We start from the raw sequence: 27,997 nt of genomic DNA, 5'->3' as shown, positions 1-27,997 counted from the left end.
AGTCATCAATCATCAAAACACATGCACAATCAAGTTTCCACAACACACAATTCACAAACACAATCTCATCCTCTATCTCTAATTAAACCTCATCCTTCCTCAAATCTTCATTCCAAAACTCAATAAAAAATCAAAATTGTGAAATTGGAGACTAAGAGCAGATTCTAACCTTCAGCGATGGAGATACAGACGGATGGCGACGGCGACGACATAGTGGGAAAAACGACAAAGAAGGTTGGAGTCTTGGACAGCGACGCCGCGACGGAGATGAGAGAGAGAGAGAGAGAGAGAGAGAGAGAAGGGGGTAAGGGAGAGGGAGTAAGTCGCGGGGGAGGGGGAGTTTCTTAACAGATGACCAAACGACGATGTTTTGTCTATGACAAAACAATGTCATTTAGTTATTTATAATTAAGTAAAAAGAAAAAAACTTGGGCATACCTTTGGGGGGGGGGGGGTTTATATGTAAATACATATAGATATTTATATATATAATAAAAGTGGGGGTGGGGCGGGGGTGCACCACATCCCGCCCTTGCCCCAGTTGTGGGTGCCAGATGCGGGCGGGGCCACCCGCCCCTACATCTGGTGGATGGGGGGATCTGTCCCACCACACGGGGAGGGGCGGAAGAGGGGGGGTAGCAGGGGCAAGGCCTCGCTGCCCACCCCTAGCTATGGCTACCATTGGGTGGCCAAATCTAGCTACCATGGTCAAATCGGGCCACCTAACTCGTCCTCCAAGTGGGTCGTCCAATCTTTGCCACCATGTGGTGGCTAGGTCTTGGGCCACCTACATAATGGTCACGCGATTGGTATCTAGCTCTCCCTAGAGGTGGCTAAATCTTAGCTAGCCACCCTATGGTGGTTAGAATCCAACCACCACATAGATGCCCCTGTTCTGGCTACCCACGGTGGCTAGAATATGGTCTTCGAGCCATTGCCACTTGTGGTGGCTTGATAACCTTCACTATTTTTTCTTTCTTTCTTTTTTCTTTGTTTTGAAATATAAAATCAATTTTTTATTTAACAAATTTTTTTATGTGTTTCTAAAATTTCAATTAGATTCTTAAAAAAAAGGTTAAAATTGTCACGTGACAAGATATGATTCGACCACATTTTTTAGTTTACATTTGATGGAAAAATTAAAAGATGATCATCATTCTTATAAATTCATATCACAAGTGATTATTATTATTATTTCTTAAAAAATACAATAACCTAAATCTAAGTACTCATGCATAGGGGGTTTTTAGCCAAAGTTTCCTATCTCATTTTATTCTAACTTATGAAAATCCCTTAGTTCGCTCCTAATTAATGTAAAATTGTACGTACTCTCCTATATTATCTAGGGAATATAAATTAGTATGTTTATATTAAAGAAATTTAGTCCTCCTCGGTCTTATATTGTTTGTACCGTACGGACTTCACCGTAGGACTCGATCAAGATTATTAACCTACAATGATAATGTATTAGGCTGATCAACAACTTAATTACTGACGTCGATCGGGTATCGGTAGGTGAAATTTTTATGCCTAAGTTAGTGCCTTGAACAAGTCATGAGCTGTGCAAAGTGACAAATTGATAACTTGAGTCCAAACTTTTCACCAGGCTCTTGATTGCTTTTATTAGGGTTGCGCATAACTTCGAAAATCTGACTCCGGTATCGACTCCGTACTATTGGAGTCAGAGCTCCTATAAAATAGAGTCAGAGTCTGAGGTTTTGCTTTTGTATTTTAGTCGGAGCTGACGACTCCAACCTCCACCTCTAACTTTAGCCTCCAACCCCGCGTCGACATCTACCTCCAACTACGATATTAGTATATACATAGGTTATAAAATAAATTTGTATTATATAGTGATCATATATGCTCGTATTGATAGTCTATAACTTATATAGTTAAATTCAATACTATACTTGAATGTGATAATTATTATAAAATAATATATTTATACTATAATATAAATAAACTAATAGTCTAGTATAGAAATAATATACTTGATTAGCTAATAGTGAGTAATATGTAATAGTCTATTAAATAACATATAATTAGAAAAATAGTGTGTGATTTTATATAGAGAGTGATTGTTTATAGTTATAAACAACACGTAATTAGTAATTAGATATACTCATAGTTCAACGAGTCAATACTAGACAGTAGAAAATTAGTAATTGTTAGTAATCAATACTAACAATTAAACTCAATTTTAAAACCATAAAATCCATAAATAAATAAAACTTGGGGTTGAAACAAAGATTAAAATTAAACTTAGGGTTTAAAAAATAAGGTTTAGAGTGTAGGAAAAAAAACCCAAAACAGGGTTTTGGGAAAAAAAATAAAATAGGGTTTAGAAAAGACATTTTCAATGGTTCAACCCAAAATATAGACTTTGTATGGAGCTCATCGTATCAATCCAAAAATTGGGGTTGAGAAATCAATTGGATCATAGTTTAAATAAATTTAAAAAAAAAAAAAAAAAAAAAAAAAAAAAAAAAAAAAAAAAAAAAGCCCACTAAAAAGGGACAAAAACATAAATAGCCCAATTTCACAACCCAAATCTGACATCTGATTCGACTCTACTTCGCTTAATGGAGTCATAGTTGGATCATATTTTGCACGTGTTAGAGTTGGAGACGGAGGTCAATATCAACTCAATCCGACTGAATCGTAGTCAAAGTCGAAAGAATGCTGCATCTAACTCCGACTCGGTCAGTGCTCAACCTAACTTTTATAGCCTTATCCTAGTCCTAGGCATATGCATGGCATCGACCAAGTTATGAAGTGCACTCAGATCATGCCATATAAGAGGCATGGTGGTCTTGTGGTGTGCTCTCCCCTACTCCTTTACTATTTGGGACGGACCGTGCTTCACTTCCAATTTCTTGAACTTTAATCTTATCCTTCTATCTAATTCCTTTTTCGCTTCTTGGAGGCCTTCTTTCTTTGGCTGCTGGGCATGTTGATCCAACGACCTTGACACATACTTTCAAGATTTTACTCTAACAAAAGGGAGGGTGATGAGATCGTGTGTTCTAATTTTCATGGAAATGTTCGATCTTTTTGTGAAAATAAAAAAGATAAGAGAGGAGTCGTATATAACCGCTAAGAGTGATGCGTACGCGCTGCAAAAAGGCTTAATAAGCTAGAAATAAGAGGAATGTAAATATATATACACGCGTCCTTAATATGTTACCATGAGATACCATTTGGCAAATTCAAAAAAGAGAGAGAGAGAGAGAGAGAGAGAAAAGATTTTGCTCTAACACATGATCTCATGGAATATCTAATTACTACATAACCTGATGATATCTTCAACTTAATATACCATATTCTAGAGAATAAAGAATAAAAGAAGGGAATAATTCCAGGTGTACATACTTATTTCACTAACTTAAGAATCATAAAGCTAGCTGTTGTCAGGGACATACATGAATTCCCAAGTTCTTGTGTAAAAAGAGGGCAAAGCTCAAGAGAAAGGAAGAGACGGAAGAAAGAGCATTTGTAGAATATCTGACAAGCTATATAGGGTTCTTCCTAGCCAACCCCCTCAGCACCCTTGAGCACCACAGACTCATAAAGAAACAGTTTTGAGTGTCATCTGGTGCATGCATGCTTTTGCCGGAGGAATTGGATCCGCTCCAACATCATAATCAGCTTTTATGTGTTTTTCTTCTTTGTTAATGTTCATGTTCACTCCAATACACGTGTTTAACTAAGTACATGTACTCTTTATGCTGCAGTCAGGACTCTTATTTTTTTAAAGTGTAAAGTGATCATAAGTTCGATCTCAAAGAAACTTGAACATAAATATTGTTCTTGATTCACATATAAACATAACTCGTGCAAACTCTTAACATATATATATATATATATATATATATATACACACACACACATACACAACATCATCATCAAAATCTTGACATGTGTTTGAGAATTTAAAAAGATGCACATCTATATGTAGATATATGTACGTCTTCGATAGGGATAAATATACAGTTCATGATCATCGAAATATCGCTATTTTTGTAACGTGTTATTCAAATTATTGACACATATATTGCATCCTTAAACTATCAAAAAATTGTAATTAATATGCACCCTTTATTAAGTAACCATCAATAAAGTGTTATATCAACTTTGTTTGTCTATTTGATCTTAACAGCCAAAATTGAATGAATGGTGACGTTATTCGACAATATTTCTGATCAAGAGGATGTACATTGTACATCTTGAAACGTCTATCATTCCTTTTACAATTTGGTACCATTAGACATTTTTATAAGATTTCAAGCTTCTATATATATTTGTGTGAATGGCTGATTAATTTAATTAGCAAACCACAAGTTTGAAGTGCTTGTTTATCGAATTCTTCAAGCCGAAGAATTCCAAGTCAATATTCTTCTCATGATATTCCCAATTAAGCTACATTCACTCTGATAATCTCCTTCTCTCCTTTTAGCTTCAACTCTCAAATATACATATATCCGGATCATATCCCACTCTCCTATTTCAGTTTCAACTTTTAAACCCTATATATTTATAAATAATTAAAGCCTAGTAATTTGGTTACACAGATGAGGTGAGATCATATGAGATGAAAGTTAAATAAAATATTATTATATTATTATTTTTTAATATTATTTTTGCTTTAGAATTTAAAAAATTAAACTTTTTATTATATTTTATGTAAGAGTTTGAGAAAATTGTCATGATTATATGAGATGAGATAAAAAGATTTGTATAATCAAACGAGGCCAAGAAATTTGTTTGTTTTTTCATATAGTTATGATCCTAAATGGTATTAGCTATCAATTAAACGAGATCATATAGTTATGATCCTATAGTAGTGTGGACACATTATCGATCATGTCATGAAGTACTGTTATTTTAAATAATTAAAATGGACAGGCTTACTTTGGTTGACCTTTTTATTATCATTGGCTTCTAGTACTTGTAGATAATTAAAGATGGATACAAATGGCAGACAAGCATGTCCCCTCTCATTCTCCTCACTTCTAGTATAATAGTTAAAGTCAAAAGATTTTATTGGTTAGGACTCAAGGGAAGATTAGTAGAAAAATATAAAGTAAAAGAGGCGTAGCTTTGTGTACTAGGATCCAAGTGTAAAGATTAGGCCTAGATCTCAAAGAAACAGGCATTAATCAATGAAAAATATTAATTTATATATATATATATATACACACACATAAATCTAATCACTTCTTAAAGAAACCGAAAGGGAAAGAGAAAAAGAAACAAAAGGTTCAAATCTTATCTGTAATTTCATTAAAAAAACATCCTCTTCTGTTCATTCTCTCTCTCTCTCTCTCTGTCTCTCTCTCCTTTTTTTTTCTTTTATATATCACTAAAGCCAACTTAATTATGTAGATATATATTCTGGTTTATAATCATTTTTCATTTACATACCAATTAACTAATAATATTACATAAGAGAATGACGTTAAAAAGCTGATCATAAATGTTGTTCTTGATTTTAGTTATGTTATATTTTAAGTGATTTATCATTTAAGTAGCCGTTGATTATGTATCAAATGTATATTAAGTTGTTTGAAATAGGATTTGAGTATCCTATAGTTCTTAACTGAATTTTAGGGCCTACAGTAGAAGAGAGATAAACACATGAATTAGACCTCACAATATTTATATCTAGCTACCTCATTGAATATTTCTTTGAGCAGCATTAAATGTTCAATAAATGTTGTGGGATCTACTTTATATAACTATCTCTTTACCACTCTAAACTCTAGAATTTGGTCAAAAATTTTAGGAGATCCAAGTTTTTAATCTGATGATAAAATTTGAGATTATGAGTAACATTACTTTATCATTTTTCTTGTTGAATATATTCAAAAGATATGTATTTTAAATGGTTTCGTAGTATGAAGAGTTGTGTTACTCTATAATCAGATTCTTTGAGTCGATGTTAAAAAACTTCTAATCCATTGCTCGATTTCAAAATTACCAGCATTAACCTAATTAATGTTGCATTAATTAGATGGTGGGATGGTGGGATTTGGGGAAAAGGGTTTGGATTTGAGGAAAAGGTTTTGGATTTGGGTAATTTTCAAAATCCAAATCCACTGTTTTGGATTAAAAGAACGGAGTTTGAAATCATGACATTGATTGATTCAAAATCATCTGTCCAAATAATACAATCTAAGGAAGATAACAAGTTTTCATGTCACAGTCTTATAATATATTATCCAATTATATATATTAACTGAATTTCCTAGAAGACTTAATTAGACCAACATTTTTCACATGATCTTCCAAGACCCCTTACTTTTTTCTCAACCTCAAACCAATCCCAAAGCAGAAAAATCATCAGTTCATATTTTTAGAAGTACTATTCATCATTATTTCATTATTTTTAGATTGAAAAATTATTATTATATTCTGCTTAATTTACAATCATTTAATTCGTACCATATTAAAGGATGATATATAATTTAAAGGGATAATTAACAAATTTTTTTATTAATTTTCTTTTGTTCATCATTAAAATATATCTTTTCAGCACACCCGTATTTTTTTTATGGAAAATGATTACACAAAAATAATCCTACAAACTGATGTGGTATAATATGGTTCGCTAGATTGTAAAGTTACTTTTATTGTAAAGTAAATTTAACAAATTATACGAAACCACATCAGTTTGTAAAATTATTTTTGTATAATCTTTTCGTAACTCTAGCAGTTCTCTTTATATATATATATATATATATATATATATATGTTTCTATTTGTCTTCTGGGGTATCGTATTCCTACCTGCATGCTTTTAGTTTTTATCTTAATTATGGTGTGATCATCCACCATTTGCACCCACAGACAAATTAAAAAGGGAACTGGATTCTGAATGCTTTAAACAAAAGATCGAAGTAGTAGTCTATCAGATCATTACTTTGTGATCGCTTAATCAGAAAGACATTAGAGAGCAATATAACGACAACCTATCATGTTGTATATATAGCTAGCTATAGGTTATCATTCAGTACAAGTAATATAGATTTGGAAAAATTAATTAATTCTTTGAACAATTCTTTTCGAAAAGATAAGGACAAATCACTTTCTTAATTTAATTTCTTTCATTACATCCTATAAATATTTTATGGATAAATATTTTATGGTTTCTCTGTACCACTTGTTTGTTTCTGAGGAAAACAAACATGACAGCTTGCTCATGATCTTTTGGTCTCTATATATAATATATATACACGAATATTCTTTTTACCTGAAAAGGACATTGACTGAGTATTTTACAAGATAATTAATTGTTATAACTATAGTATATATCTTTAATTATATATTTAATCTTTCTTTTTACGATATGATCTTACGCCGACAAGTATAGTGGAATATTGCCTGTTTGATCTTAGTATGCAGAGATCGATTATACCACTAATAGTCTTGAAATTGTTTTAATAGCAAGTGGCCAAATCCTCCAACAAGAAATCTTTTTCATGCAGACCAAACAGTAACATATGGGGAATAAATTCCGAAGCTAGCTAGCTTCTTCATGATCATCAAGAAAAGCACCACCCCGGCCATCTCGATCCCACCATGCATGGTTTAAATTATTTCTGTGATTTCACATGATGTTTTTTATCTTCTTGCCATTAGTCAATATTCCCTAAGAAAATATCGCATAATTATATATGTGTGTGCTAGCTTTAATTAACATTTTATAATCTGATCATGATCATTAATTAACACTATATATTAATATTTACTATTTATGCAAAAATATTTCTTAAATTGTTTTAATTTGAAGTATATTTATTATTAATTTGCACTACAAGAAAACTGCTTATTTGTGGCCAGTTAATTCCAACAAAATGACTATTTACAGCTAAAATGAGTCTGTTTTGGTCACAAATAGTCTTTTCGTCGCGATTAAATGGCCACAAAAACTCGTTTTTCTTGTAGCGTTGAGAAGTGCTATTATTTTTTCCATTAATGCATGTATATGATTTTCCTTTTAAACTGTTGATCTCAGTTCGTTCCATTAATATAGTATATATTAATTAAGCTATTTTCCTCATTAATTATTTACCAATTAATTAAGACGTTAATTATGGTGTACATTTAATTAATTACATATTAATTAAAAGTACGTATATACACATTATTTTTCTTATAAAAGAAAGAAAATAATTAATTCACCGCCACCTACCTTTGACAATCTTAATTGGGAAGTATTATAGTTAAAAAGAGATTTGATAAAAGTTATAAACTCACAAATTGATATGATTTGATATGGTACGTTAGATTTGTTTTACAATAAAAATAATTTTACAATCTAACGTATCACATCAAGTCACATCAATTTGTAAATTTATTTTTATAAAATTTCTCTATGGTTAAAGCATTTCTCATCTTAATTATCGATAATTTTCTCTAGAAATTAGATATACATAATTAAGGGATCATGGTGATTCATATATATATATAGAAGTTGGGGTTTGATTAGGCATCCAATTATTTAGTAGTTTGGTGGGACCGTGAGTATTAATCCACCATTAAATATGGATGGCAATACAGATAAATATATATGTTATCCACCATAACTTAATGATGATGCTGAAAATTAATATTTATGGCGATAACACATTTATATATATATATATATATATATATATATTGTCTGGAGTACTTAATTAAGAACTTATTAAATGCCTCTGCATTAATTTTCTTATTAAATATTACTAAGAAAATACTCAATTTCCGATGAACCCATTTTTAGTTTTGTTACTAAGTTTAGTAAATAATTAAGAATTTACTACTGTATGGATTTAAAATTTTAATCAAGATCAATCTACATGATGCACATAAGCACTTACGTACATAATAAACTAAATGTTTTTCAGGCATCATGCAAAATTAGTAGTACTAGATCATCATCTGTTATATGCTATGTAATCAACATATATATGATCACCAATTGACATTTATATAGTGAGAATGTTTTGTCTTATTTTATCGTTATAATTTTTTAAAATTTTTATACAAAATATAATAAACAATTTAATTTTTTCAAATTTCAAAGTAATAATAATATTAAAAAATAATATTCTACTAATATTTTATTCAACTTTTAATTTTCATTTAAAACGCTCTGATCTCATCTCCTCTTATCCCATCTTCCTATTTAACCGCACCTTAAAATAAACTTCCATCATGGATGACGAGACTGGATTTAAAAGATTAGTGGTAAAGTCAACTTCAGATTACTGGATCGATCTCTAGCATACAGCTCTTAGCTAGCGGATGCTTAATCTTGTTTCCACACAGTTAATTGGATGATGATGATGATATTGATACTGATAACTATAATAATGATAACATAGTTTATCATGCTTTCAAATCCTTCATTAAAATTGATATCACAAGCTAAGTAGCTAGCTATAGCTAGGAGATAAAACTCGGAAAGTGGCCTGAGCCCTATCTTAATTTCTAGCATGAGACCTTCGGCCCTCTCCTCATCATCACCATCATCATCTCCAATCATATCTGATTTAGAATCAAACGCTATCATTTACCCTATGAACCATCTCCGTCCTTTGATTGGTTTTCTCCTCCTCTCTTTTCTCCTCCTTCGTCTTTGCGTACAAACCATACACATATGAACAAAACCCCCAACAACACAGCACTGTCGACACCGCCTTTACGCCTCCAAACTCATCTCCATACACCAAAACTCCTCCCAGCACGTTCATGGCCAGCAAGGCTGTCATGCAGATTCCTCCGGTTAATGAAGATGTCAAGAACACCATCCCTGCTGTGCCCAGAAAGCACAGCTGCCATGTCAATACGTTGAAAAACACCGTCACCCAGTACGCGGTTGGCCCTTTGTCGAATACCCTTTGGCTTTCTGTCTTCATTTCGGAGAATCCGCCGTCCAACGCCATCCCAGTGCTCGCCAATGCCGTGGCGGCGACCTCCATCACGAGCTGCATTTCCATCACCATCTGGTAGCAGTAAACTTTCTTGTAGATCATCTCCATGACGGGAAGATAGAGAGCAAACAGCAAACCGGCACCTATTGTGCAAAAGAAGCCTATGAAATATTTGGCACGGGTTAAACCGTTTGATCTGTCGTGTCTGGAATCCAAGGCTAAGAGCACAGAGCTGAGGGTTAAGAGAATCACAGAGTTGAGATTCGAGAATGTGATCTTTTGCTTGACAATGATAAAGGAGAATATGAGATTGAAAACCAACTGGGAGGATAATATGAGAGATGAGGTAGAGACGGGTAGATAAGAATTTCCCCAGGAGAAGAGGAGATTGTTTAGGCCTAACATGAGACCTATGAAGATTGACAAGATCAAGATCTTTGGAGTGAAGCAAGTGAAGGGTCGTCTCTCAGTGCATTTGAGGAGATAAGGGAGATAAATGGTAAAGAGAAGGAGAGGAAACCCAGCGGATTGAACCCATGTGGAGAGCCATCTGCTTGAGCCCTTGTGATTGAAATAGAACTTGGAGAGCAGGGAAGAAGAAACCGAACCCACAAAAAGGAGGAGGTAATTCACCACCAAAAGGGGCAAATATCGCTTGCTTGTCTTTGATTTGTGGTCTTGATCGTGCACTTGGGTCGAGTTCTCCATGGCTAATGATTATGAATCTTGTTTCTGTTGTTTCTGGGGAGGTGTTTGGGAGAGTGTTTGGTTATGGTGTTGGGAAAAGGGTTTTGGGAGATTTTGCTGGTGGGAATGGTGTTGAGGCTTCCATTTAATAAATAGGAAAAAGAACTTTGAGACAAATTAAAGAGACGAAACACTTCTGGTGAGTGATGCCTATTGACTCTCATATGGGAGTAATGATTTAATTTGTTTACACTTAAAAGCAATATTAATGAAGGAGAAGGGTTTGGATTGGGTGTATGGAGGCTATGGGCTCTATGAAACCTTTCGGGTCATAGGAGCTAGGTTGATTTTGATTGGTTCAAGTACGGATTGAAAGGGAATGATCCAATCATTATAGAATCAGAATGACTCGAATCATCCTCCTCTTACATACATCATGATAGCCTATTACCTAGTAGGCCAGCCCGTTTGATTTTCTTGCTTTCTGAAAATCCAACCGTCTGATTTGGACCCAAAAATGTGATGATCAAAGGAATGATTACGAGTAGTGGGTCATGATCATCCTCACGAGATCAATGCTGCATAGAAAGTTTTTATGCATCATGAGGTGCATGCTAGTAGATCAGGGAATGATTCAAATAGATGGAGGAGGATAAGGGCGAGAGATCGAAGGATAAGGGTCATGAGAGGAGGATACGGAGGCAGATCTGCAGAGTGAAAAACATGCAGAAACGTCTACAAATGGCGTTGGGTAAGAGCATGGAAAGTACAGATGGAGGGAGTACTTATGATTTAGGATGCAAGAAACGGCTACTTTTGACTGCTTCCCCACCAAATGCCTTGTGCTCCATGCAGCTTAGTTATAACACGCGTTTGTCATTACAAGAGCAGAGCAGAGCAGTGTGCTTTTTTAGTACTGTTTCTGTTCATACTTCGATCTGTCTCTTAATTTTAACACGTGTCCATCCTCTTTGGCATTTGTCTTTCCATTTTGGCTCCAACTCTACGTTCCTGAGAGGCCAGGTGAATTGGAAGCTTCGTCATGGGTTGGTGTCACTCGGGGTGAACCGTTTTAACTTAAAAGTCATAATAATACAAATTTAAATGCAATAATCCTTTGTAATCAAATTGATGCCGGACATAATTATAATTATAATTCTGAAGGTGAGAAAATCAACAAAAATTAGATATTAAGACAGAAAAGATGAAAAACAGAGAAAAAACTATGAGAGTAAGATTATTCATAAAAGTCAAACACTCCTTTCGAAACTCACATTTGAAACCCACAAGCTGCCCTCAAATAGTTAAGGAAATCCAAATATCTAGTCCAAATTGGAATAAAAATGATTTCTAAAAGTGAAGTGAAATATTACCATAAAAGGAAACAATAACTTAAATGGATGATTCGTAGGGGGAAACAAATGATTTTATGATCAAAATGAGGATGACCAGGCACAGCTGGTGACCACGACATGCACGCCGAGATTTTTTTTCAAATTGGGGTCATATGTACAATTTTGATACCCATAACCAATGGTATAGCCAAAATACTGGTGCGTGCACAATATTGACCCAATTTGACATATTTGTGTTGATGTGCTTTCTTGAGGTAGTTAATGTAAAATATTTTAACATGAAACATTAATATTAGGATTTTCAATTTCCTATAATCCACGATATTGAATATAGTAATACAAGTTAGAAAACATAACCCTCTCCATTGTAGTTTGACGAGGAGTTGACCTGACGATGAGAAAATGGTCACCCTAGAAACTTTGCTCTAAATGTCTCTCGATGGCTAGAGACATAATTATATTGTAGAAGAGAACCCTTAACCCTCTCAATGCTTAAATAGATTTCTTGACCATCATGGAATCTAACCATCATGAAGAAGTAGTAGTTTGCTTCATACTTCTGTAGGCCAACATGAATACATAACTAGAAGTGGATTTCCTGCTATCAAAGCAATCGACAAAATCAGAGTTTGAGTATCCAATTACCTCTAACTTGTCAATTCTTCTATAGAGGTAAGCTGATAATCTTTAGTTCTTTTCAAATAGCGCAATACCATCTTCGCAGCTTCCCAATGAGACATTCATGGGTTACTTTGGTAGTGCCCAAGCATGCCAACTGCAAAACTAATGTCTGGCCTTGTACAAATCTATGGATATATCAAGCTTCCTAGAACTGAAGTATAGGCGATCTTTTCCATCTCTTTACATTCCCAATCAATTTTAAGACATTGTAATATGCTAAACTTAATCAACTTTTGATGTTGGAGTATTTAGCGATAAAGAACTTTTCATGCCAAATCTCTCAAGAACTCTTTCTATGTAACTTAATTTTCTAAGACAATCCTAACAGTCTTAGTATTCGATCTCGAGAAATTTCAATTCCAATTATGAATGATGCATCACCCATATCTATCATTTCAATGTTCTTGGAGAGATAACCCTTGGTTTTATAAAGTAGACCAAGATCACTACTAGCCAACAAGATATCATCAACATATAGGATCAAAAATACAAACCTACTCCCACTGACCTTTAGATATATATACATCGATCAACAATCTTTCCTTCAATCCAAAAACAGTAATGGTGTTATTAAACATTAAATACCATTGTCAGGTGGCTTGTTTAAGCACATATATTGAATTCTTGAGCGTCCATACTAACTAACATTTGTCCATTTCTGAGTAGCTTTCTGGTTGCTCTATGTAGACCTCTTCATCCAAACTTACATTTAAAAATGTCATTTTTAAATCCATCTAGTGCAACTCTAAATCATAATGAGCCAATAATGTCATAATGATTCTAAAAGTTTTTATTAGATACTAAAGAAAACGTCTCTTTGTAATCAATGCCTTCTTTTGAAACCCTTGCCAACAAGTCTAGCCATATATCATTTGGCATTGCCTTTTGAGTCATGTTTTGTCTTAAAAGGCCCATTTACGACCAACTTTCTTACACCCTCCAAGCAATTCAATGAGATCCCAGGCTTGATTGGACTTTCAATTCTAATTTCATGGCCTTCATCCATTTACTAGAATCAATTCTTTCTATGGTTTGTGAGAATGTTAATAGATCTTCATTTTTCTCGATGTCAAATTCAAATTTCTGGAGTTACACCATGTAGTCGACCGAAACAGCAAAATTTCAATCTCTCTAAGATCTAGGTAAGACTTGTTCTGGTGACTCTATACTCGGTTCATCAAAATTAGATTTGAGGATTTTGCAGACATTGAGATGTAGCTCTGTCGGAATCAAGATACCGAAGTTTAGTAAATACAATGAGGTCAGTGAACCATATCATCACTTGTTGTCCATAGTGTTTTTATTATGAGATGAGTGATCATTTACTTATTTCAAGGTATCATTATAATGAAAAATCAAAGGTACCACTATCTTTTCTCAAGTTGCGAGGATAGGGAATTTTACCCGTACTTTCTCAATGATCACATCTCTTGATTCCTTTCTCCCCTGATCTACCCGAGTCCAGGGAATTTGGCATTTCTTGTTTCAACTATTCTCAAATTATGATTAGGATAGTAAAACCTATACGTGAGGACTGCTCTAGCAAAAGAGGGCATACCTCCATCCAGGAGCAAAAAGGAAGGTGAAGAAGATAGCCTTTCCTTGTCAGGTGGAAGGCAAAAATGATTCTTCCTCGATTTAGATGGCAAACAAGGTAGCGGTGGTCTATAGAGTACAACTAGAGGGCAGGCAAGCCACCTAACATGTGAAGGCGAAGAATAAGCTTAAGGCGAGCAATAGTTGAGGACAAGACCCTTGCTGACATGTATGAACTTTTTGGGACTAAACGAAAACACTCAGAAAGGGGTAGTGTCGTTTGCAAAAGCCTACACTCCATCTAAAGCGTCAGATCCAGAGTGGCTCTGTCGAAAGGACTACAGTCAGCAGATCATATCGTCTAAGCCCAGAGGTATGGTTTAACTCCATGTAGGAGACCCTCAATCAGGGAGAGACTGAGGATTGGACATAAGGCAAACAATAAGGACGTGCGGACCATTCCCTGCCAGTTTGTCTCTATCATCCTATAGTGGGACGATTGAGACTAAAGGACTTCTATTCAATCACATATGGAATCAAAAGGACACCAGATGAATCCTCTCTTCGTTTTCGATGTTCGCTTTGACTATTTTGTATCTTCGCTTGAGTAAGTGTATCACATGTCGATCATCATAGGACGAGATGGAGAATTCCCCACACCATTCCTATAATACGTCCCCACAAGCTTCATACAAGTAAAGAAAGTCCTCATGAATGATTGGTGCTGGCCTCACTTAATAAACGAAATGAAGAATCCCCCGGACGTATCACGTGTTGGTGTCTATGCATTGGTTGGCTAGGTAAACATTCCCCAGTACAGCATATATATATATCTATGTATGAGAGTCAACCTGTTCTAGGAATAAGTGAGTTGACTTGCATCATGTTGGTCGGGTGGGAGAGATTTCTCAATTTCAAATGCTAGAGCGGCTCACCCCCTTTTGGCCCATCAAGCGACAAATGTATATGTGATGAATATCTATGTGATAACTATGAACTGTCATGTGATTGGTGTTACTAGTTTTATGTGCTGCCGAAAAGGGTGATTTCTCACCTTGGTGAACTGTACAATTATATATGTATTGAGTTTTGTTGGGTAAATGCCAGGTAGGCTGGCACTGATCCCACTCTTCGTTGTGGCGAAGGTCGAGATAAGTTGTCGGGTAGGTGAGAGGTTGAACCAACTCTCCATCGCATGAGGGATAAAGCAACCTTAAGGCGTAGCTTATCCCTTTGTGTCTCGTGAGGAGGTAAGTTGTCGGACAGTTTAAAACTAGACCCGCTCCCACCTGTTAACGCCCATGGGGAAGGTAAGTGTTAGGTAGTCAAATGTTGGACCCACTTTCCACCGTGGGAGGGATAAAGCAACATTAGGGATTAACCCATCCTCTTGGGTCCCACAGGGAGGAAAGTTGTCGAATAGCTATGACACCCCCAACCTCCGCTTGGGATGGAACAGAGACTTAGAGCATCGGAACATGCAACACATGGTTACATACCCCCGTTCATGAAATTTAAAAATGCAATGCATCCTATAATGCATCTACTAGTATGCAATAATCGCAGCGGAATAAGGTTGACTAAATAAAACTTATGCTAGAATAATGTAAAACATTACAATGTCATTCATAATCATCATAAGTTCAAAGTCATGAGATAGCATATCCTTAATACAAATAAGTCTCCATAGTTAAATTAACTGCTTCATGCGCTCTAAGGCACAGAGGGTTAGCTATAAACATTAAAATAAGGTCTAATCTCTTCTCGAGATTTGGCTCCTCCTCAATTAGTCGGATCCACTGGTCCATCCGGTCCGTCCTTGTCGGTTCCTAGCACAACTTCTATCATTCCGAGTGGAATGATGGTGGGTCCACAAGAAGTGAGATTTACTTAAAATTTCAGTAAGTTAAACAACCAATGTGTACAAAGATAAATTATGCATGATAAATGATAAACATAAAATGCATGTTATGCAAAAAACTATATTTGTCTCTCATCCAAATTCTTCAACATTTTTCAGAAAGACTTTGATGCACATTTTCTTAAAGAAAATATGTTTTAAAAAAAATGACATTTCATCAATGAGAAGCATCATTACAAGCAATAACATTCATACTTAGCAATTGATGATAACATAATGTATGGTATCATCATAGTTCTCATATGCATTGTGTGCACCTACTGGTGATCGTAGTACAACTTACGTTGAGACTACGTTATCTGCAGACTCGTTCTCAATACACTGGTAACATAACATAATATCATCATAGTATCATAACATATACACCCACCAGCCTTAGGTGCATAACATTTGACTTTGTTCTGGCATCCGTTAAAAGGAATCCATTCGAAACTCGTTGACTGTTTTTTGTCAACCCAAGGGTTACCACTCCATTCTTAAACACTCCAAAGTGGACAAAAGAGTTTCACTAGGGTAATAATTTCCCCACCCTAGCCTTTGGGGTCGTGACAAAAATTTCTTTTTATGCAATGCTTTGAAAGATTTTCTCTCAAGACATGCGTTTATGAAAATGACCGTTGGTGAAATATGTTCAAATGATGAAAATTGCACAAGTCATGTAGGCAAGTAGTCATGTACTCAATGTATTATATAATTTGATGTTTCATGCTCAAAATGACAATTATAACATGAATATGGCATTTATCAATAAATCATAAATAATTTATCAAGGTGCAAGTTAGAGACCAACTTACAAACTGCCTGAATTTGGAAAAATCGTAGTAGTTGTAAACAATGTTATACTAAGTTAGGAATTGAGCTTCTAAGGATGATGTTCAATATCAAAAGGGTTAAAAATTAGCTATTTATAAAAATATCCCTAAACTTTTCAAAATTGCTACTAAAGTCCTAAATTTTTACTATTTGCAAATAAGCCCAAAATTTAACCAAATTTTACAAACCTCATATTTTTCTTATTCTAAAACCATATATGCCCTTAGAATTGTAAAATTCAAATTGAAACTATGCTAAACATACTCAGCCCGTGGCATGCAATTCCTTGGGGCCTAGATGTGATTTTAACTATTCACCTCTATGGGTGCAATGTGTAATCAAATTCATCAAGTGTCAATGGTGATTATAACCTTAGGGATAAATTAAAACTTAGATTTAGGTCATATGAGTTCATCCCAACACTAAAACATGGCTCAAGTCCTCAATCACCATTAATCTAACCCTTAAGCAAGCATGATATCTCTTAGTCTTTTTCATCAAAAAAAGTTTCAAAAACTGAAATCAAATCATGAATTTTCCTTCTTATCCCAATCACAAGGCTTTATAAATGTTCATTATTCAAGCCTTGGTAAAATAGATAAATTAGAACCTCATGGTTTAACTTAAACTAGTCAAAACCGATGCATGTTTGATGATCAACACATGTTAGAATTAAAACCTACAATGGCATGCTTCTAATTCCAAAATTAGACCTTCAAGATTCAATCTAATACATTTATGCAACAAATAAAAATCATAACAAGTCATTCCATGGCTAAAATTTCACCCAAAATAATTTATGAAAGCAATGATCTCCATTTGACCCGGTTTTGAACTAAGCATGGTAATTCCTCAATTAAAACAATCCAAACCTCATTCTAATGCCATAAATTGAAACTTAACATATCATTCCAATAATTGGCAAGAGACTAAGAAAGAATACTTACAAAATTCATGGCCCATAAAGCTCCCAACACAAGAACACTCAAGAACTTCACACAACTCACTCAGTTTCACTCTTTCGCACACTAGGAGGAGAAGAGCTCTAAAGAGCACAAGAGAGGGTTTGAGAAGTGGTGTGAGGAGGTGAGAAGTGAAGGGGGCATTTATAGTGTTCAAAGAAGGGGTGAGGGGTGAGAGGCATGACAATGGAGGCGTGCAATGGAGGGGCTTGTGATTGGTAGAAGTGGGCGGTGGTGGTGATGAGTGAAACTTCCAGATTTGTATCATCTTTGTGCAAGTGGTGAATAGTGCTCTGAGCCACCATGATCTCATCATGGTCAGATGCTGCAAAGAGGCTAAGGGTGCAAGGCTGCCATGGTGCAGAAGGAAGAGAAAAATTGAGAATAAGGCATGAAGTTATGCCATGATGCCGCCGGGTAAAGTTGTGAAAATATGGACAGATTTTCACTTCATGCTTGCATCATCTTTATTTTATCCCCATGGCTTAAAAGCACAGGTATGATGACACTCTTTAATGCCCTTTTTAGGTGGTGGAAGGTGGAGGGATTGGCTGCCAGTTGCTGATGAGTGTGCAATCCATGGAAAAGGGTGGTATGGGGTGTTGCCGAGTGATGCATTACACAAAAGCCAATCGGTTTTTGGCTCCAATGGGGGTGGCTTGAATCAAGACTCACCATGATGACTGGTAGGGCTCTTGGGGATTGGAAGAGGAGGGAAGTGGCATGTGGTGGTGGTTCAGCCAAGTGCAGAAATGCAACCAAACACAAGCCATTCGATTTGGCTTCAGCTAGACTTCCAATGAAACTGGTTGGCTCTTTGTGGTTTGGTTCCTTGGAGCCAAAATGACCAACACTCCAACTGAACTAAATAGACTAATGTGAGAGGTTAAAATACAAATACGCCCTTGGAAAAAAGGTGTAATTGGCGTGGGCTAGGGGCTGAATTGTTATAATGCACCAAGTGATGGATTAAGGTGCCATTGTGATGTTTTGGGCAATGACATGTCTTTGCCTCAAATGATATGTGTTGGATCAAGACTAATCTTCTAATTTATACTAAGAATGATGAAAAATAATAATAAAAATAATAGGGTTTGGATAGAAAAGTGAGAAATAATTAAAAAGGAAATTAAGCTCAAAACATGGTTTAGAAATCACTAATCATGTCTAAGTTGATTAATGCTCTTAACTCAAGTTCAAAACTTAATTTAGGTCCAAAGAAATCCTTAGGGGCATGGGGTACAATATGGGCTTGAGGGAAGCCAATGGTATGGTGCATGTGGGCTTCAAATAAAAGTGTAAAAATTGGAAGGCAAGGCTTGACGGGCCTTTTTGTGTAAATGCTTTGATGTGGGCTTTTGGTGTGGGTTAAAGAGTGGCTCTTAGGTCCAGATTTAAGATCTTAATAAGGGCTTCAAGGATCAACCAAGATTGGGCCGGAAAAGTATGTCTTTCCAAGGTTGGGCCTAAGGTCTTTACTAACACCAACTTAGGCCCAAAGGCTTCAAGTCCTTCTCACACTTGGGCCTAAATCCTAACTCTCCTCAAGAAGGGCCTCTTGCACCATAAGTTCTAATGGGTCTAGGGTCTAGTACAACTCCAAAGACACTTTTGGGCTTAATTCTAAAACAGTCCATATTTAACCTTTTTCTTAGCCCAAAAGTAATGCAAAATGTGACTTCACTAGTGGTCCTATGGTAATTAATCCATAATAACATATTAAAAACCTTCCCAACACTTCTACCTAAGTTTGAAGTATGGCTCTAATTCTAAGAATAATCCAAAAAAATAATAACCCAAAAAGCAAACCGAGATTGAGGGAGTTAATGGCTAAGTCTTAAGGGGCTTTTTAGGCGGGGTGTTACAATAGTAAGGAGCTGGGTCTGCTCTTCTTGCTGATGAGGTCGGGGTAAGTTATCAAGCAGCCAAGAGGATGGACCTGCTTTCCTCCGTGAGGGATGTCGGGTCGCCAGGAGGGCTAGACCCACTTGTTAAACCTCGCAGGGAGGTAAGTTGTCGAGCAGTTTAGGACTGGACCCACTTTAGCTCATTGATATCACAACGAAGGTAAGTTGTTGGTGAGGGAGACTACATTTTTGGAGAAGGGAGTTGAGACATAGCTAGGGAGAGTGTTCTAGGCAAGACACAATTCATTTCTAGAAAACTATGCCTTCATTATTAGAATGTACATTGTTGGCCATGGTAATATAACTTACACGTTTTATACTTTTCAACAATAAAACTTCCACAGATGCTCGGCATTCTAAAGGTGTAGCAGCCCGTTCCCTTAAGAGTCTTGGAGCCAGTAAGAGCCCGGGTGGTTGTTGGCAATAACCACGTAGGGACCCTCCCACCGAGGACCCAGTTTTCCTTCGACTCAAGTGGTTGTCCCTGTTTTCTTTAGCACCATGTAGCCTATCTTGAACGCTCTTGGTCATACTCGCTTGTTGAAACATAGTTTAGCTCTCCTCTTATTGACCACCGTCCTTGTTTCTGCTTGAAATCTGACCTCCTCTAGCAAGTCAAGTTGCTCTTCTAGTCGTTCTTTGTTGGAGCTTTGCTCAAAGTGTTGCACCTTGTAGGTAGGGATCCCCACCTCGACGGGTGGCATCTCCTCATGTCCGTAGATGAGAGTGAAGGGGGTTTCTCTCATAAGGGTTCTCACTGTGATATGATATGCCTACAATACACCGGGAAGTTCTTCTACCCAAATGTCTTTCCTGTCGTCGAGTTTCTTCTTGAGAATCCCCATTAGCGTCTTATTGGTGGCTTCAACTTGCCCATTAGATTATTGATGCCCTGGAGTTGTGTACTAGAATTTGATTCCCAGGTCCCGGTAGTGGTCAGAGTCGAACTGCCTTTCGTTGTCCAATATGATGACGCAGGGGATGCCGAATCTGCAGACGACCATCTTTCACAAGAATCGGGTGATGTTGCTTGCCGTGATTGTTGCCAACGCTTCAGCTTTTGCCCACTTAGTGAAGTAGTCTACTGTCACCACCACAAATTTTACTCCATTTTTTCCTAGAGGGAGGGGGCCTACCAAGTCAAACCCACATTAGGCGAACGGCTAAGGCGAGGTGATTGACGTCAACTCCTCTAGCAGGCAATGAGGTACTTTGGAGTACTTTTGACATTTCCTACACTTCCGAAAGTATTCTTCAGTGTCTTGGAGGGCACGAGACCAGTAGCGTCCCGCCCTCATCACTTTGCCTGCCAAAGCCTTTCTCTCGAAGTGGTCACCGCAGATCCCCTAGTGTTCCTCTGCCAATACATACTGGACTCCTTCAAATGAGATGCACCTTAGGAGTGGCATAAAGTAACCTCTCTTATACAGGACTCCCTCAAGTAGGGTGTAGTGTGTTGCTCTATTCCTAATCTTTCTAGCTTCTCATCTGTCATCGGGTAGCTCATTGGTGCCTATATACTTGATTATGTCCAACGCCCAATCCAAGGCTCCAGGCTTTACCTCTATGACTTCAATTTCCACGGCAGGTACCTCAATAGTCCTGACCACCGTTTGTTCTGACAGAGGAGAATCTTCTTACCCGAATGTTGCTTGTGCCAACTTGTCCGCCTTTTGGCTCTCGGCCCTCGGTACTTGTTGCATCTGAAAGTATTTGAAGAGGGCGCACTCGCCTTCTACAGCGCTAATTACTTCTTCAATTTTTTGCTCTTTGCAGCTAACTCTCCCTGTACCTGGTTGAGTACTACTTAAGAATCAGCTCGCACCTCTATCTCTTTGGCGCCCAAAGTTCTAGCGATCAATCATTGAACCAGAGAACAACGCCTTGTACTCTGTCTCATTGTTGGTGCTTTTAAATGCCAACTTAATAGCGTAATCATGCTTTTTGCCCATATCAGTAACAATATGCACCCCCACTCCCCCGCCAATCTGGCAAGATAAGCCATCAACGTAAACCTGCCAGAGCTTCACTGAGGGTGTATGTTTGACTTTTTCTAGGTAGCTGGTGAATTCTACCAGAAAATCTACCAACACCTGTCCTTTAACAACATTTCGGGATACATATTCGATGTCAAACTCGCTCAGCTCCACTGCCCAGTTCGTCAAGCACCCCGAGGCATCTGGTCTTTGTAAGATCTTTTTCAAGGAGGTTTCAATCAGAACCCTCACTAGGTGAGCTTGTAAATATGGGCGGAGTCGCCGGGTGGTTACCACTAAGTAGGGTCCAAATCGATCGGTCCGGTCTGGTCCGGCGATGAACCAAACATTTTTGGTCCATTATTTTTCTAGATCGGACTGGATTGAACACCTATAGGGACCGAACTGGACCGGTAGCTATCGGTCCGGTCCGGTTTGTCCATTCAGTCCAACCTATTTTTTTTTTCTTTTTCTAAATCAATTAATAAAAAAATTATGTAAAATACTAAATTAAACTAAGTGACTTATTAATGTAGATTATGTAACAAACTCAATAAAAAAATATTTTATATGGTCAATGATAATAAATTATATGGAAATTACATTATTAATTTATATAATTAATATATAATTAACTAATTGATATTATATATTAGTTAATTCATAGAATATTAACAAGTGTTAATAACATATTTAAAATTTTATATTGTTAATAATGATAGGTTAGATGAAGATATATATAAAATATTGTTAATTTATAGAATATTAACAAGTATTAATAACATATTTAAAATTTTATATTGTTAATTATGTACTCGTCAATCTCCCTGTATACTGCTTCCTCGGCCCTGGTACGAGACGAAGGTCCAAATCGAAACGATCGGTCCGACCGGACTGCTTATCACCCCTACCACTAAGGCGAAGGCAAGCTAGTCCATGCATGGATATCTAGCCTTTGCTCCTCAGTACTCCCGGCTGGTGTATATACAGGCTTTTGGATCCCCCTTCGTCCCGTACAAGGGCCGAGGAAGCAGTATACAGGGAGATTGACAAGTACAGAATTAAGATCTCCCCACACCTAGGCTGTTGAGTAGTGGAGGGCTGGTGAGGTATCTTTTGAGAGCCTCAAATGCTCGATCGCACTTGTCATCCCATGTTCGTGCCTTTTGCAACAACTTGAAAAATAGTAGGCACTTGTCAGTGGACCTCGATATGAATCTGTTAAAGGTCGCTACCTAGCCGGCGAGTTTCTACACTTCATTGACGTTTCGAGGTGGGGCCATGTGGTATGGCCTCCACCTTCTTTGGGTTAGCTTCTATTCCCCATTTGGAAACCATGCAGCCTAGAAACTTTCTGGAACCCACTCCGAAGGCGCACTTCGCTGGGTTGAGTTTCATTTGGTATTGTCATAATACTGCAAAGACCTCACGGAGGTTAGCGAGGTGTTACTCAAGAGCTCCACTTTTGACTAGCAAATCCTCCAAGTAGATCTCTATATTTCTCCCTATCTGATCTTCAAATGTGCAGTTGACCAACCGTTGATATGTAGCCCCCGCAGTTTTGAATCCAAACAGCAAGGTCGAGTAGCAATTTGACTCCTATCAGTGATGAACAAAGTCTTCTCCTCATCGTCAGGATTCATGAAGATCTAGTTGTACCTAGAGAAGATGTCCTTAAAGCTTAGCATGTGATAGCCCGCAGTTGAGTTGACGATCTTGTTGGTGTGGAATAATGGGAAGCTATCATTTGGGCATGCCTTATACAAGTCGGTAAAGTCGACGCACATTCTTCATTTGTCATTTGTCTTTTTCACCAACACAAGATTGGATAGCCAATCCAGGTAATGCGCCTCCCATATCAAACCCACTGCGAGTAGTTGATCAACCCCTGCAGTGTTGGCGGTGTTCTTCTCAGCACTGAAGTTCCTACGCTTCTATCTGACCATTTTGGCTTCCAGATTCACGCTCAAGTGGCGTTGCATAATTTTCAAGTCAATTATAGGCATATCCTCATTATTCCAGGAGAAGACATCCTAGCATTCCGTGAGGAGTTACTATATGGTGCGCCTCATTTCAGGTGCCATTAGGCTGCCAATCCTAACTATAGCTTCAGGGCAGTTTAGGTCTAGGGGGATTAACTCTAGCGACTCATTTGGCTCTACTTGTTTTAGGGTCTGCTCATCTTGGATCTCTTTATCCATTGCAACGTGTTCAAGTAGGGGCAGGAGAACATGGTCATCTCCCAGGTGATGGACTACATGCACCCCGCCATCCTTTGGTTTTAATTCCTGCACATAACATTCTGCATCAGGACTTGCTCACCCCGAATTTCGCCAACTTCCTAAGGGGTTGGGAACTTCCTCTTTAGGTGATAGGTCGACGTCACCGCCCTCAAGCTATTAAGGGTAGGTCTACCAAGTATGGCGTTGTACGAGGAGGGAGTTTTTACCACAATGAAGTCAGCCATTGTTGAGGTCGTATAAGGGGCCTTGCCCGCTAAGACAGACAGTGTGATGGTGCCTACGAGGCTAGACCATGTCCCCCAAGAAGCCTTTCAAGAGCATGGGAGCTGGTAGAAGACAGGCGGGATCAATACCAATCCGGGTGACTGAGCTGCCGTTGTTGATGAGGATGCTTCTGGTGGTGAAGTTGGAGACCAGCATAATTACTACCAGAGCATCATCGTGGTGATAGATGACCCCTTCCTCATCATCCTCTCCAAAGGAGATGATGAGCGAAGGATCACCCCTCTTATGCTAGGTGGGACGGTATTCAGCCGAGTATACCTCTTGGTATCTTGCCCGCCTGGCATGTGCCTTCCTGCTAGATGAGGTTGTGTCCCTACTGGCAAACTCTCCAGCAATGGTTCTAATTAAGGTTGTAATCGAGCCAATCCGAGCCAGTTTTTGGCTTGTCGAGCTCGGCTCGACTCAAAATACTCAAGCTCAAAATTTTTTTTATTCTTTGTTCGACCTCGACTCGATAAGCTAAACTTTCAACTCGAACTCAAGCTCTAACTCGTCCCATAAACGGGTTTGAGTCGAGCTGAACTCAAGCTCGAGCTCTAACTGTTTATTTTTTTATTTTTTGAATAAGATTTAATAATTAATAAATTAAAAAAAATAAAAAATCTAATATTAAATTTATACAACTAACAAGTAGAACCTCTATTAAATTATAAAATGTTAAAAAATTTATAAATAATTAATATCTATCTAGTTAATATTTATCCAAAATAACAATATATTATATGCATACATATATTATTAATACATACACTTAATATGATAGCATGTATCTATTTCATATATGATTCTCACATACTAGTTTATGAAATTATTAAATTTTATCGATTAATTATTATACAAATTATAAAATATACTTATGAAGTATATTCACTATATAGACAAAAGTAATTAGATTACATATTATATATTTAATTATAAAAGTGGTATGCTTATACTATTAGTTACTACATGTGTGTGTGTGTGTGTGTGTGTTTATATAGGTGTATGTATATATTTATCAATATATGAATGAGTTCTTATCGAGTCGAGCTAACGAGTTGACTCAAGCATAAACGAGCGAGCCTTAACGAGCCTTAGCCGAGTCGAGTCGAGTTTTGCCGGGTATGTGTCATTTACAATTCGAGCAGGTATCTACTTTCACGAATGAGCTTTTTTTTTCATGAGTTGAGTTCGATTCGAGTTTAACCAAGCGAATACCGAGCGGGCTATCAAACAGACTGGTTCATTTACATCCCTACTTCTAATCTCTCCCAGCAGGGGACCTACTTGGGGTGGAATTCGAGGGCAACTATAAGGTGGCCTCCGTTTGGCTGTTCATCTTCTCGAGCTTCCTTCCCTCCTTGGCCTATTGGGCCTTTCTACACTTCTCTCATGCGACCTTCTTCTGTACTCCTGCTCTGGTCTTTGGCTAGGAGGGTATTGGGGTCGCAATCATTCAATCTCCTCTCTCCCCTCCTTCAAGGAAAGGCAATCTTTCGTGTTACTGGTGAGGGATTGGTGGATTGGTGGTAGCCCACTTCTCGAGTGGCGGGCTGGTCTTCTTTTTGGATAGTGAGTGCTGCCTGGTTGAATCGAAACCCCAAGCCTCTCATGGGAGCTTCTTCTCTTCTGTTGTCATGTAATCTTTTCTCCATCTTCTCACGGGTCTTACCCTTGCCCTTGCTCGGCGTCTTCTACTTTCTATTTGCATGCTCCAGTTCTTTCTTCCTAGGCTCGGTCAAGGCCCAGAGTGTGTCCTCGGCATTGATAAAGTGGTCACTCTGATCCATAATTTTGCCATGAATTAGGACCGAGGCCATACTCCCCCTAATAGTGCTGCCAAAATTATTTTCTCATCTTGGTCATCTGTTGTCATGCGCTCCTTGTTGAACCTGTATAGGTACGCCTTTAAGCCCTCATCTTCCCGCTGCTTGATGGTGAGAAGATACGCCGCGGGGCGTCTCCTCCTTTGGCTTGCCATAAACTATATAAGGAACAAGCGGGCTGTAATGCCCGTCCTTGTGGTGGGACTTTTTATAAAATGATTTTAGAAAAGGATGACGGGAATTACCATTCGATTTAAAACTTTTTACTTCTATACCCAGGGTGCAAGACTCTACGTTATAAAATAAAATGTGCTTAAAAATAAAAAAAGGTTTACAGGGGAAAACATTAGTCTTAAGATAAAAAGGCCTCTCATACAATTAAACACTCATGCCTAGACTTCCATGCTCTTCCCCTTGGGTCGTGTCCGTCCTAACGCGTGCTGCTCATTCAATCTCTGTGGGGAGAGGGGCATGCATAAAAACTAAAATGAGTCGATGACTCATAAACATTACTTCATACAGTTAAAATATAATAACATAGGTTTTCATTCATGCATTCATCATACCATACATACTATACATACGTGCGTGCGTGCGTTCGTTTGAAAACATCACTAAACGGGATTTTTCTTTAAAAATGGGCTTTCTCTTCGTAAAACGTTTCTCCTGTTAGTGCCTTTATTTCTTAAAGAATGCGATACATTCATGCATTCATACGTTCATACTTTCATACATTCATACATTCTTTCTTATCACTTTCATGGGCCGGTACACACTGTTACACCCCGTGTGTTGGGGTTATCAGTCTTCTTTTGGACCCGAACTCCGCCCGTGGCCACAGGTTGGGAATCCCTTTTCAGTCAGGGGGCAGCATTGGGTGCACTACCAGCACTACTTACCCGGCATTGCAATCTGGCTATTCCTTCGATACCCTTTTCATTCATTCATGTGGCCGTTACGTATTTTCATACATTAAATGTTTAGTCTTTTCTTTCAATTCATTTCAGCTCTATCTTTCATTTAACAGTTTGTTCATGGAAAACGTCCTTTAAAAGTATGGGCTTGAACATCATCTTTCATGGCATCATTTAAAGCATCGGTTCCTGGCATCCTTGAAACATCAGTTCATATGGACCTTTTTAAAACACTTTCTTCACATCAGTCAAAGCTCGAGGCACAAGCCTCAACGTTTCTTTTCGAGAAAAATACATACAATAGATACTACATATAGTCATCCATTCACATGCGTACAATTAATACTTTTAGGTGCGTAAAAAGGGACTGCCAAAGAGAGCCGTACGTATGTATACATTTGAACACTTATACTTAGCATGTTTTCGTAAAACATCTTTCGTGTCATTTAGTAAGGCATTGTAAGGGAAAAACATTTCGTTTTTATTTCTTGTATTTTAGAAAACTCTAGAAGAGTATGAACGTAATACTTACTTGGACTCTATGCTACTTTCATATCATGCAATCCATTCATGTGCATATCAGATGACAACCTACATGCATACACATAACCTTGACGTCATTCTTTATCTAATGCATAAGCAACTAAACTTAAAAGACATAACTACAATTCACTTAGAACACTCTCCTTCTATCTCGAGTTCTTACGTGCCTTTTACTATACTAAACCCTTCGGGACCTTCTTACGATTACTATCTCTTCCAAACTCGACGTTCTACTTCAAGTGCTCATTCACCAAGGTGAACCCATAATTCACCTTAGGATTAAGACACTAAGACCTTCGTCTTACTCTTCTTACTAACCACATTTCGACACATGATTCCGACCGATGGAGTCACGCATCCCAATACTAGACAATATACTCGTCACTGCCTCCATGCATCTTAGCTCACACTAAATCCTCATTCCCATCCATACACGTCACACGGCTCTAA

The 27,997-nt window shown here is 37.4% G+C and overlaps 1 protein-coding gene across 1 annotated transcript; it reads right to left on the bottom strand.

Annotated features, from left to right (window-relative positions):
• Window positions 1-9,370: 9,370 nt before the first annotated feature.
• On the bottom strand, window positions 9,371-10,930 carry LOC121267553 (probable purine permease 4). Its single transcript, XM_041171463.1, has one exon. The coding sequence runs from the start codon at window positions 10,625-10,627 to the stop codon at window positions 9,545-9,547; it is 1,083 nt and encodes a 360-aa protein (XP_041027397.1). The 5' UTR covers window positions 10,628-10,930; the 3' UTR covers window positions 9,371-9,544.
• Between the last annotated feature and the right edge of the window lie 17,067 nt (window positions 10,931-27,997).

The sequence above is a fragment of the Juglans microcarpa x Juglans regia genome, chromosome 5S (assembly GCF_004785595.1).
Source record: "Juglans microcarpa x Juglans regia isolate MS1-56 chromosome 5S, Jm3101_v1.0, whole genome shotgun sequence".
Classification (NCBI taxonomy): Eukaryota; Viridiplantae; Streptophyta; class Magnoliopsida; order Fagales; family Juglandaceae; genus Juglans; species Juglans microcarpa x Juglans regia.
Note: the sequence above shows the minus strand (reverse complement) of the source record. Positions and strands in the feature narration are given on the sequence as shown.